We start from the raw sequence: 17,997 nt of genomic DNA on the forward strand, positions 1-17,997 counted from the left end.
CCCGCCCATGTGGACACTTCTGGCTACGCCAGTGCGGCGCACACCTGCGTGTAGTTCCGCTGATTATTCACACCTGCGTGTAGTTCCGCTGATTATTTTGCGGGTCTCGGTGCGGCTCACGCTGCGTCTCCATTGAGCCTCACTGTGCTGCTCGCGCTCAGTCAGCTGTTGACTCCACCAGATCAAACAGGTTAGATTGAAAAAGACGCTGAGCCGTCTCCGTTACGTTATTTTTAGAAGTTTAACCTAAACATGGTTAGAAACGTCCGGTTGAAGTTATAAAAGTAGCCTAACGAATGATCCGTCTGGTCCTTTGTTCTCCAGGTTGACCGTCGGGTTAACGAACACTTTTTGAAGTAAAACGGCCCACTACATCCGGACCTGCTGTGAGTAGGACATTTATTTATAATTTATCTAAATTGTTTTTTACTAGGCCTACTTGGTAAGTTGAATGATAGTAGTTATAGTAGTTGGAATGATAGTAGTTTCGCCGGGATGTATGTCGTCGTAAGCTGTTTTTAATTGAGTTAATTGATATTTTTCGCCGGGTGACGCGGCTGCTGGTATTTATCAATGACTCCATGACGGAGTTGGCGGCGGAAGACGTAGGGGGGCGGGGCCATGACGTCAAACAATGACTCCGCATTCGGTTACCGTCGTAGTTAAATGGGAAAAATTATTTTTATTACTATTTTAATAACTTATTTTGATTGGATTAATCACTAATTAAAACACACACGCGCTGTAAAACTAATCTCGTTGCTCTCCTTACAGCTCAAGAAGAAGAAACAGATTATGTGAGTATCACGATCGAACCATGAAGAAGAAGAAACTGAACTGTAAGTCTCATTTTCTTTTAATGCTGTGGGCTGACAGTGTTTAGTTTGAACTGGTTCTCAGGCCCCGCCCCACGTAGGCCCTGCCCCGCCCCACGTAGGCGCCACATAGGCCCCGCCCCACGTAGTCCTCGCCCCGCCCCACGTAGTCCTCGCCCCGCCCCACGTAGGCCCCGCCCCACGTAGGCCCCACATAGGCCCCGCCCCACGTAGGCCCCTCCCCACGTAGGCCCTGCCCCTCCCCACGTAGGCCCTACCCTACCCCTTGTAGGCCCCGTCTCTCTCTCTCTGTCTCTCTCCCCCCCCCGTTCTCATGCCTCTCATTCGCCCATAGAAGATACTTTATCCGTCCACTTTCCTACTACATTCCTCATCATTGCATCACATCCCATGTGTGTTGTCCTACTGATAAGGGTGTGGTCTGACTGACCAGAGATGCATGCTAGGTTTCTGCGCTGTTTGAGGCCTTCAGTTGTGTAGACGTTCCCCCTCAGGGGAACCCAGTGTTTAAGAGGCCGTCGTCACGTCAGTTACATGAACTGGAACGTCCTTCAGGATGGAGACGGGGACTCCTCAAGGAGACACACCAGGGGGTGAGATGTGAGGGCTGTCCCTCTCAGCAACTAGAACCCAACCTGCTTCCTGCACCTGAGAACCACGGAGCACGTGCCAACGTTTCCCTCCATACACCTTGAAGCCCCAGCCCCCCCCCCACCACTGGTCTGACCCACCAGCCCCCCCACCACTGGTCTGTCCCACCAGCCCCCCCACCACTGGTCTGTCCCACCAGCCCCCCCTCCACTGGTGGCCCCTTACTTTACGGTATGTCTGTTAGAGATCTACAATCCCTCCACTGGTCTCTCCTCTCTCAAAGACCTACAAACCCTCCACTGGTCTCTCCTCAAAGACCTACAAAACCACCGTTGGTCTCTCCTCTCTCAAAGACCTACAAACCCTCCACTGGTCTATCCATCAAACCCACCACTGGTCTCTCCTCTCTCAAAGACCTACAAACCCTCCACTGGTCTATCCGTCAAACCCACCACTGGTCTTTCCTCTCTCAAAGACCTACAAACCCAGCACTGGTCTGTCAAAACCTCCAGTGGTCTGTCCTCTCTCAAGGACCTACAAACCCACCGCTGGTCTCTCCGTCAAACCCACCACTGGTCTCTCCTCTCTCAAAGACCTACAAACCCACCACTGGTCTCTCTTCTCTCAAAGACCTACAAACCCACCACTGGTCTCTCCTCTCTCAAAGACCTACAAACCCTCCACTGGTCTCTCCTCAAAGACCTACAAACCCAGCGCTGGTCTCTCCGTCAAACCCTCCACTGGTCTCGCCTCTCTCGTTTGGCTTTGTATTCCTTTGAGTATTGTCATTGTTTGTGTATATACACAATCTAATAACTGAAAATAAAGAGGTGTGATCTTTAACCTGGTACTGGTCAATCTTTGCATGGCATGGGGTACTAAGTGTGTGAGGGGAAATCTTTGCATGGCATGGGGCACTACTTCATATGAGGGGCAATATTTATCCTGGCATGGGGCACTAAGTGTGAGGGGCAATTGTTGCCTTTGCACAGGGCACTAAGTGTGAGAGGGGTGATCTTTAACATTGCATGGGGCACTATTTCAGGTGAGGGGCAATCGTTGCTGTGGAAAGTGTGAGATGGGCAATAAGTGTGAGAGGGGCAATCGTTACCTTTGCACGGGGCACTATTTCAGGTGAGGGGCGATTGTTGCACTGGCATGGGCCACTATGTGAGGGGCAATCTTTGCATGACATGGGGCACTAAGTGTGAGAGGGGCAATCGTTGACCTGGCATGGGGCACTAAGTGTGAGAGGGGCAATCTTTAACCTGGTACAGGGCACTACATGTGTAAGGGGAAATTTTTCTACTTGGCTTGTATTACCTGAACATTTAAATTTTCAGCTATAGGAGGACGCTACTCTTCCTGAAACTTGAGTGTCTTTTGGTCGGACGTTTCTGGATGACTCAAGTCTGTGGCCTAAATCAAAGAGGATAACAAAGTGGGTGTTCAATACAGCAAGAGCCTGGAGCGATCTAGCATCTGGATCTCAATTCGACCCTTCTACACACTGGACAGGATGACTTGAGTGTCATGCAGCTTGGATTGTAGTGTGACTGAATCATGCAAATAATGGGAAGCGACAATGGCTACTTAGTACAATGGATGATGGACTAACGGAATTCCGAATGGACCAAATTGGATGAGAAACCAACCAACTGACTGAAGATGGAAGATGAACAGTCTGCGACGTGGCTTCCCTACCTAACCTCAACATGGACTGCTGGCAAGCCCTCTGGATCTCCTGTACTCCTGCCCTGAGATCCAAGTCTTTCTCGGGCTGAATTGTAATGACGAGGCTAATTGGACCTGGGAGATGGGTCCCCCTTGAATCGGAAACCATCTTGGAAACATCCCAACTAGCGTCCCTGTCGAGCTGCAGTTGTGCTCTTCAGAAGAACAGGAGGTGAAGAAAGCCTCACTGGGGCTTCAAGGTCTATGAAGAGGAATGTTGAAATGTGCTCCATGATTCTCTCCTGTAAGAGCTGGGTTGTATTCTAGTCGCCGAGTGGGGGAGCCTCACGTCCTACCCTTTGGCGTTTCTCCTTGGGGACTCCCTGTCACGGTCTTGACGGACGTTCCAGGTCATGTAACTGATGTCACGACAGCCTTTTGAAAACTTGGTTTCTCCTGAGGGGGAACGTCTACAGAACTGTAGGCGTCAGATGGCACAGTATCCCAGCATGCAGCTCTGGTCACTCAGATCACACCCTGATCAGGAAGGCAACACTCATGTGATGTGCATGCAATGTTTTGGAGAGTAGTAAGGAAGTAGACAAAAGGCATGAGAACAGTTTGTTATTTTGTACTGTTGTCAGCCTTGTTTATGGGTGGGAATTATTTGCTAAATGGGGGGGATATGAAATGTATAGCCAATTATTTGTACATGAACCAACAGCAACAAACTACTAGATCTGCTCAAGGTAAGTCTGTTGGCTGTATTTTGCAACGAGACGACCAAAGCACCCCAAGATCTCCATCGTCGTTCCAGCTCAAGGTAAGGGGCTTCTGCGGGGGGTTGGTAGTTAGATTCGAGACCGCTATGTGCATGGGTCTTTAAAGATGCTGTCTGACTTCACAGGATCTCCTGGACCAGAGGCTGAGGACCAGCAGGTGACCAGATCCCCAAGACCAGGCATGGGAGACCAGAGGCTGGAGACCAGATCCCGCTGGACCAGGTATGGGGCACCAGGGTTAATAATAATAATAATAATAATAATAATAATAATAATAATAATAATAATAATAATAATAATAATAATAATAATAATAATAATAATACTAATACATTGGGTGTGTATAGTGCTTTTCTCGCGCTTAATTATAATGTAGGGTAACTAGATCCCCTAGACCAGGCATGGGGTACCAGGCTGGACCGGAGGGTATCCAGATCCCCCTGGACCAGGAATGGGGCACCAGGCTGGACCGGAGACTGGGGACCGGAGGGTAACCATCACCAAACACTTGACACCCGGAGGTTCTCTTTAAATATGTCAAACAGTCGTTCATTAGTTTTTCTTTCAGATTTTTCATTCTGTGAATTTTAGCCGAAGCTGTGACTTGACGTAATTAAAGTCACATCAGCTGCTACTACTATAGTTTATCCAGCATACATCAGGGTGGACACTAAAACACAACTAAAACGTAACTGCTGGTGACGTAACATCACCCTTTTAATGTGTGTTTGTATTGTGAACAGATGAAGCTGACGACTCACCAGGAGCGCGAAAAATCATGGCCAAAATGATCAGGAACCCTCAGCTGAGGAGAGCTGTTGGAGGAGCCACCTATCTGGAGGGAGACCCGGAATCTGGTTAGCCTCCTAGCTGGACATCGTTAGCCTAGCATAATGGATATAGTTAGCTTTATAGCATAATGGATATAGTTAGCTTCATAGCATAATGGATATTGTTAGCTTCATAGCATAATGGATATTGTTAGCCTCACAGCATAATTGACATCGCTAGCCTCATAGTGTTATCTATATCGTTAGCCTCATAGTATAATTGATATTGTAGCATAATCTACATGGGTAGCCTCACAGCGTAATGGACATGGGTAGCCTCATGGCGTAATGTACATCGGTAGCCTCATTGACATCGTTGGCCTATGGCTAACAACATAGATTATGCTACGAGGTTAACGATTTGTGTTTTTCCTCTTGCAACATTTCAGTGACCCACCGACGGCGCCTCATCGGAGCTGGACGGTGGAGACTTCAGATTCAACGTCTACCTCGCAGGACGTGACTTAAGTCACGGGTTGTCAAGGGTTCCTTGTTCCTACAGGGTTCCTTGTTCCTACAAGGGTTCCTTCGCGGGTTCCTCATGGTTCAGTGTTAGGGACAGAGTTAGGGTCAGATGGTCTCACGATGAACCATTGTTTTTTTGAATCTCATCCCTGAATTGTTTCACTGTGCGCACAGATGTTGAAATGTATACTGATGTTTTATGATATAAAATCATTTAAAATGACCTGGCTGTGTGGCTTGTGTGGTCATTTGTATTATACACATGCATGTTACCCTAATAAGGTAAGGTTACCTCTCCCTCCCCTATACCCTAACCTCCCCCCCTCCCCTATACCCTAACCCTCCCCCTCTCCAACCTCCCCCTCATACCCTTACCTTCCCTATACCCTAACCTCCCCACTCCCCTATATCCTCACCGCTGTCCTCCCCCCATACACCCTTACCTCCCCCCTTCCCTTTACCTTAATCTCCCCCCTCCCCTATACCCATACCTCCCCCCCTCCCCTATACCCATACCTCCCCACCTCCCCTATACCCTAACCTCCCCACCTCCCCTATACCCTAACCTCTCCCCTCCGCTATACCCTAACCGCCCCCCTCCCTCACCCTCACCCTAACTCGGCGTTCGCTACAACCGCTTGTCATATGTGGCGCCGGCCGTAGCGAACCCGATATCTCCGGTCGGGAAGGCGCTAGGGAGTCGGGGCCGGTACCGCTGGACTCGTCCGCAGCTTTCCAAACAGTCCCCAACCACCTCCCTACGCCCTTCCGGTCAACAGCTGCAGCGTTCGCTACAACCGCTTGTCATATGTGACACCGGCCGTAGTGGTTTTTCACACCAAAGTCCGTCCCGGCGCACGGGAACACTGACCCTGGCCCTAACTAAGGTTGACTTGCGGACAACGGCTATCCCCACTAAAGTGAGGATAGACGTCGTAAATCTTAAAATGCCTGTAGCGCCGGAATGGAAGGTCGTAGAAACTTTCTTCCAACTCTGGCGTGTTTCGTGGCCGAATTAAGTGAGGCGGGACCGACCAACCCCCCACAATACCATATGGCATACCATAATAACAATGGCATGTTAATAATACAAATTTTGTGAGAATAAAATTTTTATCTTTTTTCAACTCCGTTACACAGGCATATCAAACTGTTTATAGCCCTGCCTTGAGGTGATTATCCAGTTTATTCTACTTCTTGCTTGCCAACATAATAAAACAATTCAAATACTTTAATAATTATGCTTTTTATTATTCGTATTGCATGCTTATTAAATGTATACTCTGTTTTGAGTTCATCTCCCTCAAAAAGTAGTCCCCTTTAGAACTACGGTGAATAACGCTCAGCTGTAGCTAATTAGTTTCGATAGCAACCACACGAGGCTGCATCTGAGCACTAGTTTAATAACGCAGTTGCTACATTGTATCTCGCTTTGTATCTATGTATTGAACTATGTATCGACTGACCCTCGGATAGATTTCCAACACATTTTAGAAACTTTCATAAACAAGGTATATTTTTACAATGGACCTCATGTTTGAAATTTCTGTGATAGAAAAAAAAAAAATAGAAGCGGCGTATTGATCTATTTGATGACGCTGCGCTCAGTCAGCAGCAAGTACAACCGACAAGTCAGCGGGCAACCTGCCGGGTTAATGCCCTCCTCCCAGCCAATCAGAATCAAGCATTCTTAAACGAAGTACAATTAAAATAATATAATATTGTCTGTCTGGGCCACAGAGCATCTAGTTAAAGAACCTCGTTCAGAGAAGTCTGTATGTCCTCATATCAATAATATTACATTTCTGGTGTTCTCAATTAAAATGGGAAACGGCGCCCTCTGCTGCTGAGGTGAAGACAGATTGCAGGGTATGTCGGCGGCAACATCATTCATTTTGATTGATTGTTGTCGCCCCCTGCTGGTGATTTCATGAACAAGTTTAAACTTAGCAGTGGTACCCTGGATCGGTAAAGACTAGAGTTGAGGAGTTCAACTCTCTACCGATCCAGTTTAGGAGACTTATCTTTCAATATTTCACAACACAGCCAAATTGAATTAATATAAAAAACAAATAGTAAATACAGACGTTTTTCAATCGTTCATTTATTTTTTTCCTTTAAAGAGCAAGATGACATATAGCAGGCATACAGCCAATGATTATACTTTTGTAAATATTTAGCCCCTGTTCTTGTTTCCTCTAACATATTCATAATGTAATTTACACTCAACAAATATCGATCAATTTCATTACTCTGTTTTCATCAATAGCATCTGTTATATCAAACCATTAAATGAGTTCATGTAGCAGACAACGAAGGATGTCAATAACTGATGTTGACTAATTGCTGTGAACACCTTCTGTGGAAATTAAATGATATAATAATATAATAATGATATATATTTTTTAATTGCATAAAAACAATAAAGAGGGAAAATGTTACCTACATCAAAAGTCGGTACAAAGTTGTGGCAAAACGTAAACCTCAAACCTGAACATAACGAGTTACAGCAGAAACAAGGAGGTGAAGTGAACACAGGCCATGACCTGAGAAGGATACTACTATAAACTATAGAAACAGAAGACCTGTGCCAGACCAATGGAGAGCCATAGCTGAATCTCTGAAGCTAAGAAGGTGTGGGCTTGGTTAGTACTGGATGGGAGACCAACTGGGAACACTGAGTTGCTGCTGGAAGTGGTGTCGGGTGGTGGCCAGTAGGTGGCACTCTTCCCTCTGGCCAAAACATCAATCCCCGATGCCCCAGTGCAGTGACGGGGACACTGTGCTGTGGCAGGTACCATCCTTCGGAGGAGACGTAAAACCGAGGTCCTGACTCACTGAGGTCATAAAGATCCCAGGGCACTTATGGCAAAGAGTAGGGGATCCCCCGCTGTCCTGGCTAAAACTGACCAACCAGGCTCATTCAATCTGCCCCCCTAATCATCCCCCTGTATAATTGGCTGATTCATTAATTCCCTCACTCTCCACCTCAAGCTGGTGTGTGGTGAGCGTTCTGGCGCCGATTGGCTGCCGTGCATCACCCAAGAGTTTCGCGCTTTGAGTTTCCAGAAAAAAAATCACAAGCTACGTGGAAGATGTTTTTATTTTTTTTTTCTTTCCTTTTCTTTCTTTCCTCCATGTATCTTTCCTCCGTTTTAGTGAGTGGCTCCCCTTTGGAAACCTTGGCCATGATTTGTGCGCTTCCTTTCATTTTTTCCAGAGACTCAATCCGTGCCAGGTAACCCTCTTTGACCTCTGACTTCTCTCCCTCAATGAGCAGGTCGATGTACTCTGGCGTGCTCAGCGGGTTAGGCCGCAGAGCTATCTCCTTCAGCCGAGCTAAAGAGCGAGACGACGTGTCCATCAGGACTATTATCTCATCCTGCAGATTGTCAACCTCCTCTTGCAGGTGTTCAATCAGTTGCTCGACTGTGATCTTCGCCTCAGTGGCTTTTTCATACTTATCTTTCAGCTCTTGTATTGTCGTCGTCTGCTTCTCCTTGACGTACTTCCACTTGTATTTCTGGTTGAAATGTACTTTCCAGTGACATTTTCCAGGGCAAACTGTGCATTGCCCATCCCTCATGGCAGCACAGCGAATCTTTTGCAGATCATCTGCTTTGCTACAGGGGTAATGACAGGTCACTGAACACTGCTGACAGTTAGTGATGAACTGTCCCACTTTGGTAATCTTTGCTTGAACAGGCTTGGTGACTTCAAATTCAATTTGAAAGTTTTCATTGGAAGTGATTTCGGCGTTGTGCTTTTCGATCTGTTGTTGGGTTGATCGGATCTCTTCCTGTTTCGCCAACCTCACCCTAACCTGGGACTGAAGTCCTTCTACAGACACCTCCAACTGCTTTCGCTCGTTGAGAACCTCTTTGGTTAACACCAGGCTTTTGGTGTTCATTTTTGCCAAGGCAGTGAAGAATGTTTCCATGCTCTTGGCCCCCATTGCCCAAAACATTGCATCAAAGTTGTTAACCTCCATCTTTTGATCAGAGTCTTGATCAGCTCTGTCACTGAAAGATATATTTTCAGCAAACAGTGCAGAGTTGTTGAATTTGTGGTGCACTGGAAGTCCTTTGTCGGTTTTAGGACATGGAATGTTGGCAACTTTGATTGCCTCGAGAACAGGAGGCTGCTGACCATCTGCAAATGTGACCAGCATGCAAATGTTCTCTGCCACATCTTTACCAAAGATGGACAGCACCGAATCAAACACATACTTCTGTGAAGCCGTTAGTCTTACTTGAGAAGCCTGGGTGACAAAACAAACTGCATCTATCTCACGGACTTCCTTTGCCAAGGTAAAGAGTCCCCTGATCTGCTCTGTGATCGCCCTGTCGCTCTCTATTCCCCTTGTGTCGCCGAAACCCGGAGTGTCAACAAGGGTTAGAGAATAAGGAACTTGGAAGCCATCTTGGTGGTTGATTTTGTAGGTGGTTACGTGGGAAGTCTGACTTTCAGCTTGTGTCTTCGTCTGGTCCTCAGTGATTATTTTGAAGCGGAAAGAGTCGTTCCACTCTATGCCCAGGATGTAGTTGATCATTCCATTGATCAGAGTTGACTTCCCTGAACCTGTTGCCCCCATAAACATGACAGTGCGATTTTGCTTCACACTGTCCTTGCCAAATGTGTAGCTCTTGCATCCTTCTATTCCAATATCGTTTTCCTCCAGGACTAACTTGAAAACTGAAGGAGAACCAGGTTCTATTTCTGTGCTCAATGCTTTGATTGATGTAGCCCGTCTATCAGATAGCTTTTCTGTACAAACAACTACAGATTTCTCTTTGCCAAGGCCAGTAACTCCACAGTCACATCTGACCCGGACAGTGTATTGCGTTGAAGGCTGCAGCCCTGGAATGACTGTGACTTGTTGTGAGTCGTTGGCTGTGAATGTTAGTTTTCTCCATATACACTCTTCAGGTTTCACTTCTGGAGATGTTTCAGCATATTCTAAGATGTATTGCTTGATCTCCGCTCCAAGGTCAGATGGTTTCTCCCAGTGTACTGATAACTCTGTAGGATAACATTTCACTTGTAGTTTTTCTGGAGGACTGCATGGTAAGGTTTTAATTAAAGCACTATCTTCACAGGCTGGACCGAGGCCGACTGCGCACTTGGCTCTACACCTGAACTGGTACTCTTCATTAATCTTCAAGCCGGATACTGTGACATCTCCAACCTTGCTCTCCATTTGTTGATGCCAAACATCGTCTCCATGGACGCAGAACTCAACAGTGTAGTGGGTGACAGTTGTCAACCCAAATTGAGGTGGGGAAATATTCAGTGTTACACTGTTATGGGTTATGTCACGTATGATCATCTCTGGCTTCGAAGGTGGTTCAAAGTTGTCAGTGACTAAGGAGCCATCCTTGTAGAGGTGGAGAGTTGCACCTTTCTTCTCATCATCTCTTATTGCAGCTGCTAGAAACCTGATGCTTTTGTTCTCTTTGTTGGCCTTGGCAAAATCTTTGAAGAGCTTTACTTTCTCTTGCACTTTGTCCATTATGTCATTTGAGGAGAACCATTGTTCCTTTTCCAAATCATAAGCACATGGCACGTTTTCTGCTTTGGTTTCTTCCAAGTAGTTGGACAGAGCTGAAAGGTAAGGCTCTGGGGTTTCCAAGGAGGTAAAGACAAAGCACACAGCATGTGTGATATCTCCGCTGTGGATCTCATGGAACAGCGTGTTCCGACTGGTGACGATCGCCATGTTGGACATCTTGTCAATCAGAGAGCTGATGATTATAATTTCTCTCTCTTTGCAATCCATCCACTCATTCAGTTCATCACTTTTGAAGGGAGAAGAATGTACTTTTTTCAGGATCTTTGTAAGAACACCTTCCTCCTCTCCTCCTCCACGGATCAATGGGAGTTTCCTTGACATAATATTCTGGATTTTCAGTTTATACTCCGAAACCAGTTCTTTGAAATCGTTCACCTTTTTGTTAACTTGTGCGAATTGCTGGGCTGTTCTGCATCGTTCCGCATCGTTACATCTCCTTTCCAACTCGCTGAGGTACTCCAGGACATTCTGAGCATCCCTGACTAATCGATCACTTATCTGTTGAACCAGTTGAGCAGCAGCAGGATCTAGAGCCTTCAGTGGCATTAACCAGACCTTCTGAGGCACTGCGTTCTCTCCGTTGGTTCCCATTAGCTTAGGTAGGCTTTGATAGACTTCAATTGCCTCATGAAAGGACACAGGGTATTTCTCAAGGTTAAAGTCCCCATGGAACTTGCAGGAGAACTTGTCAACAGTTGCAATGTCTGTGTCTGCCATGTTCAGAGTACCTTGACCATCTGTCTTCAAGGTGGTCTTCTTGATCAGCATCTTTAGATTGCCCTCGATGTCTTTCCGATCTTCCTTTTGTGACACCTCACGGTCAAACACAAAGAAGGCTTGTGCCCCATAAAGGATTCCTGTCACTACGTGTGTTGCTTGTCCTGACTTAAAAACATATGAATCCTTCACATTACCTCTGCCAATGTGATTCATTGACAGCTCTTTGAACTTGGTGGTGGTTTTGTATTTTAGTGTCACTCTAGCCTGATTTCTGGAAATCTTAGAGTCTGAGAGAAATTTTGCAGAGCCATCTACCTCAACCAGTCCACACAGAAAACTGGCTTTGAGTGAAGCTTCAACATTCAATGCAGAAGATTTGTCTTCGATGGAGTCAGATGCAACTATCTCAAAGTCACTGTTGGGTTGGGGTCTTTCATCCATATCTTTCTCTAAGGCTTCCCGGTCCCAAAGTGTCGGAGCTTCAGAAGAAGACAAAGAGAAAACAAATCAGAATCCGAGCTCAGAGGAATACATATAAAACGCATACATTTTGTTTATATATCACTGTATATATTTCCTATGAAGGCTGTCAGGTCAGCATTGAAAGTGTTGAATCTCAATGTGTTTATACCTGCATAAATAAACTTTAAATAAAAAGGAATGTAGGTGTGGAATTGTCCTGATGTGGGATGATATATGTATATATATATGACATCTCTGCTTTAACTCACACTAATACTATGGAAGAAAATTTACCTTACATTACTATGTTAACATACACTTTTTATTGGGCCTATATGCTATATAAATATAACAATGGTGGAGGGAAGCTTAAAGAAGACATGTCACCACTCCTCTCTAACAGTGGCCTGGAGTGGAGCCAGAAAGTCTGGTGATTGACTTAATTATAGTGGCGAGGATGAGATAGAGATCAAGAATCGGTTGAACTGAGGTTAGCCTAGGGGCAAACGACCAACTGGACACAACTGACCAACTCCTTAAATAACTCAGACATGTATGTACAGGAGATCCAGATAAGACAAACATTCTTGATGGACAGAAAGGGATACATAAGGAGCAGCCCGTGACCAGCTCTCCAGTTCTTTGTCAAACCAACTCGGCTTTGCTCTTACTTGTTCGCGAGTAAAAATAAAGTCTTTTGTCATTCTTGCTCCGGTCCCCTCAAACTCTCTTGTTTAAAGTTTTAGTGTTAAATGCGGTTTATCTACCACAATACTTTACACTAGAGTCTGACTGACCAAATCCCATGTATTGAATATGGAAGAGAGTTGGTCTTTCAGAACTTGTTCTGCTGTCTTGCTGTTGAAGCCGTCCTCTGGCTTGTTTCTACACAGGTTGGTTTATCTGGTTATTATAATAAATGTTTCTTTAGGTATGGGTTCATCCCCCTACATACCATGTACTACGATTAGCCTAATTCATTAAAATAATATTATAAACACATGCCATTTGTTAGACATGTTATCCAAAGTGTCTTAAAATACTGTGAGGAGTGCATACATTTCTTAGCATTAGAATAATTTAAAAGTTCTTTGTAGGGTTTTTAAAGCTTATTTGAACTATTATATTGATATCCTAGGATTTCTGCTAAATGTTTACTGAACTGTAAGGACAAAACAAACTATACTATAATAATAAACATGATATACTATAATATTGAGTAAATATTACATTACTATTAATATAGTCAACTATAACAGTAATATTCTTGTTTGTTAAGAATCAACGAGGCTAATGTGTAGTGTAGTAGAAAATGTGGTGAGTGCTGTAATGCAAAGTGAGGTTGAAAATATGTTTTAATAAATCCACATAGTTTAATTAAATGAATGTTGAATGGCATTCATCAAGTTAAAAGATTTAAATTGAGTTCAAAAGTCTAAATGGAGTAAACAATGTAAACATGCAAACCATTAAAAATATGTAAAATGGTTGGAAACAAATCAAGTGAAGAATTAAACAAATAGCTAAAGTGATAAAGTTTTGAATATATTTGAGATATAATATATAGAATATTACTACACACACACTACACAAATTTAGTTTGTGTAGATAGCATGACGTGGAAAAGATAGTTTACGTTAGCATTTAGCTTCTACCAGAAGTACTCCAGATATGTAAGAAGCAGCTAGCCTCTAGCCATATAAACGGGGATCGCTATACACAAATGCCGATATATAATAATCATATTTCCAATTGATTAATCAATTTAGCTCCAGTGAGAGGAGAAATACGGTAACCGTTTAAACTTAACATTATGTTTCAAGGTTAAATATTGACATTGTTAGGCTCTGCAATGTCCAAAATGGTTAGCTTTTGTGATAGCCATCTTGGGCTACAGTGGGTGACATCATCTCTCTCTAGCCTCAACAGAAGTCAATGAGACCAACTGAAAATATACAAAGCAGGTATGAAAATAAAGTGTTGATTTTGAAAAAAGTATAAATGATATCAAAAATCTGTTTAGATATATCTTAAGATCAAAGTGTGTTGATTTGTTAAATGTTTGAATGAAGGTCAACGGTAAAAAATTTACCACGTTGCGAAGAATGGGCGGACAGCTCCGCTGACCTCCCATTGACTTCCATTATAAAAAATAATATTTTATATTTTTAGTAGAATGTCTTAAAAAGTAAAAAATGTAATGGTATCGCACAATTCCAAGCTAATATGAACATTTTAAGTCTTGAGGCTCTGGGTGAAAAATTGTTGGCTGAATTTGTAGAGAATAATAAAGAAAGAAAGGAAGCCTAAAGGCCCTGACACACAAACCAAATTATCGTCAGACAATCTGGCGAGAAAAGGCAGTCGGACCGGTTTGGTCACAGCCGGTTCAACGTGTGCAATCGGCTGAAAAGAAGCACACACCGAACAGACTCAGGTCACAGCACACACCCAACAGACTCAGGTCACAGCACACACCCAACAGACTCAGGTCACAGCACACACTGAACAGACTCAGGTCACAGCACACACCCAACAGACTCAGGTCACAGCACACACCCAACAGACTCAGGTCACAGCACACACCCAACAGACTCAGGTCACAGCACACACCCAACAGACTCAGGTCACAGCACACACACCCAACAGACTCAGGTCACAGCACACACACCCAACAGACTCAGGTCACAGCACACACCGAACAGACTCAGGTCACAGCACACACCCAATAGACTCAGGTCACAGCACACACCCAACAGACTCAGGTCACAGCACACACCCAATAGACTCAGGTCACACACCCAACAGACTCAGGTCACAGCACACACCCAACAGACTCAGGTCACCGAGCTCGCCAGACTGTCCGACCACCGATAATCTGGTTGGTGTGTCATGGCCTTAAAGGTCCCATGACATGACACGAGGGCCCTCATTTATAAAGGTCTCTGCGCACGAAAATGTTGCGGAAACAGGGATGAAATGTGAGTACGCATCTTTCACCGCCAACGTCGTGATTTATAGAAAATTTCCTATAAGAGTGTGCAGTTCTACGCATCCTTTCACCCTGGAGTAAAGGTCCCGCTAAGTGTTTCAAATAGTGATCTCCAGAGACGACAACAGGAAGTTGGTGGCGGTAATGCACCATATCGGTTTGGAATCCGCCAATAACGCCAAAAGAAGAACACGCTACCTCCCGATACCCAACACACATTGCGCACCACATACTATGACTTCGGATTTATTCATTCATTTTATAAAAAGCACCCATTATGAAATATGAATTAAGGAAATAAATCAATATTATGTTCAACACACTACAACCCATTCAAATCACAATCCTCGGCCAGACCAACTGTATCACTTAAGTTTTATTAATTTTCTTGATACATATATATGTAGGCCTACATTAAATTAGCCTATAGGACATAGTATTTAATTATCATATTGGCACAAGGCCAATAAATAATGCTCCTGTTGGCCTCTGTATTCTAACGGGCTAAAATATGGCAGCTTTGGAATTGCTCGAAAAATTTAGCGAGGGGTATGAGACGCGAGCGCGTGTAATGCACGCGTGTGTTCCCGTGTAATGATAGGTCAGCAAAGGCTCCTTATATACTAGGAATATTCATTGGTTAATTAGCATTGACCTTTTAACGACTTATGGGACGATCTTGGGAGGAGCATGGCACTTGTGCACGAGCACAAACTTCAACACACGTTGGTATTAATAACGAGGAGAGTGCGTAGATGTGTGCAACAGTAGTTGAGCGCTGCATGCAGCTCACCTAATAATAACATCCATAATGACATTAGGCCAGATCCATCGATTCCACCCAAAACCCCCCAAATTTCTCCTTAAAATAAGGACAATAAGAGATCTTGTGTCTTGTCCGTTAGACTCAGGACTTGTATTTATTTACCGGGGATCAGTTTGTCGCTGCGACAGTCGTAGAGCATCCCCAGACTGAAGGGCCGGCCCAGAGCTGCCAGCACTACGGTCTGACCACCGTCCACGGTCATCTGAAAACACACACACACACACACACACACACATAATATGTTTTTAAATTGATTCTGTATTGAAGGTAGCCTGGAAATCCAGACCCACGTCTAGAAAGCTGTAGGGTCTGGCAATGAGTAATGAAAATGGACCAACTCGAGGGGCGGCACCAAGCATGCATTTGAAAATATCACTGCACGCAATTGGATAACACTACGACCAATCAGAAGAATACAACGGGTGACGTATCCAGACCAGCGGAGCTAACCAATAGATAAGACTCTTGCCGTATCCGGTCGGTAAAACAGCAACGCTTTTGGCCCCGCCTATATCAGATACACCGATGTGATTGGTTAATGTTCTGGGTTTGGGCATCGGGGAGGGATTATATTGCTCGTTCCCAGAGTGTTCATGAGCAAATTGAAATTGTGCTCTCGTGAGAACTCTGGATTTCCAGGGTATATTGAAGGACCTTTTAGCCTGAATTGATGTGTAACCCTTAGGCATGTACATCTATGCCCCTATGACATGGCATTGGAATCACTGTGTGATTGTTTATGTATGCTGGACATACTATAACTTTCTTTTATTATTGCATCTTTTTACATTCTATGGGCTGCTGTAATAAGTGAATTCCCCATGTTTGGCCACACACTGTGGCTGGGGGTGAACTCATTTTGTACTTTAATGCAATATAAATGTAAGTGTCTATGTTGATGTAAGTAGTGTATTATCCTGTAGAGTCATACAGTTTTGGATTGGATGCCATAAAAATCATTATATTCCTCCCAATATAATTATAGAAAGGCTTTTCTGTATATCAAAATACTGAATTTAATTTAAAATGACTTATGGAACGGAGAGGGGAGAATAAATATGTGGCCAACATATGAATAAATTACATAATGAATATTATGTTGAGACATAAGCCCTCCCAACCCATGTGACACCAGTGTACTACATAACATCTGCCATGCTTATGATTCTAGTGTACACATTTAAAACCAAGCTGATATATGAGTGTCCGAGAAGCTTACGTAGTTTGCTTGTATTTAACATGTATTGTATTTTGTGTTTTAACAGTATCTGTGATGTAATCAAGCCCAATTCTTGTTACAAATCGTATAGAGCAATTACATCCTAATTTGACTTTTGTACGATTTGTGTTTTTTTTTTGTTATTTACTTTGTTTGAAGCTTTCCCCAATTTAGTGTGGGATCCATATAGCGTGTCTTTTAGAAGCAAAGCTTCCCTCATTGTTGGTGCAAACAAACCGCAATGCCTTGTATGATAAGGCTAGCCTCAAAACATAGCCTCGTTCTCAAAAACTACACCAGGTGTGATTAGGACTGGGACTGTCTACCTAGATGTATGATGCATAGATAAGCCTACCAGTTGGTACAGCTCAGTATGTGGATATTTGTTCTGTTTTTCTGAAAAAGTATGGCACGCCGACTGAAACTAACTTTTACAAACATTTATGCAGGTCAGACAAGAGGACTTGTTGTTCTCATAGTTAAGCAGACCTGATAATATCAGACTGGTTTGAAATGTTATGTATGTAGATATTAAGGGCTCATTCTAAGGGAACTAAAACACAATGATTCTTAATTTCATGGGATTAAGCACTTAAAACAGAGACTAGACTATTATGCAACGTTTCTGCCAAGTCTGTTCCACGAGATGCCACTAACTACACACTACACCTTTAAATAAAAGGCTTGTCTTGGTTAAAGTAGCAGGAAATGAATAGCGTGAAGGAAAAGCAATGAGGGAATGAATTTTACTATTAATACTATTTAATAATAGTATTGTTTAATGCTTTTGTCCCTAAAATGTTTCCTTTCCTTCCTCCATAAAAAAAAGCATCTTTGATGATTGCTTAATGCGTTCTTAAGAAAAAGAGTCTTTGAATGGGTACCTTTAAATAAACATTCATGAATCATTTCTGTGGCACAATTCATTCTCCACACTAAACATGTAAGAAACGCATATCTAATGTCACGTTACATACACATTAGCACACGCCAAAACATGATCTCTTATGGCTCTGCCCCATCAAACG

The 17,997-nt window shown here is 43.8% G+C and overlaps 1 protein-coding gene across 1 annotated transcript; it reads right to left on the reverse strand.

Moving 5' to 3' along the window:
• Positions 1-7,923: 7,923 nt before the first annotated feature.
• Positions 7,924-15,952, reverse strand: LOC311372666 (uncharacterized protein; the record flags this gene model as incomplete). Its single annotated transcript, XM_084489634.1, has 3 exons — positions 7,924-7,980; positions 8,267-11,949; positions 15,853-15,952. The coding sequence occupies 3 exons, from the start codon at positions 15,950-15,952 to the stop codon at positions 7,924-7,926; spliced, it is 3,840 nt and encodes a 1,279-aa protein (XP_084345760.1).
• Between the last annotated feature and the right edge of the window lie 2,045 nt (positions 15,953-17,997).

The sequence above is a fragment of the Micromesistius poutassou genome, assembly GCF_964030765.1.
Source record: "Micromesistius poutassou genome assembly, contig: SCAFFOLD_5070, whole genome shotgun sequence".
Classification (NCBI taxonomy): domain Eukaryota; kingdom Metazoa; phylum Chordata; class Actinopteri; order Gadiformes; family Gadidae; genus Micromesistius; species Micromesistius poutassou.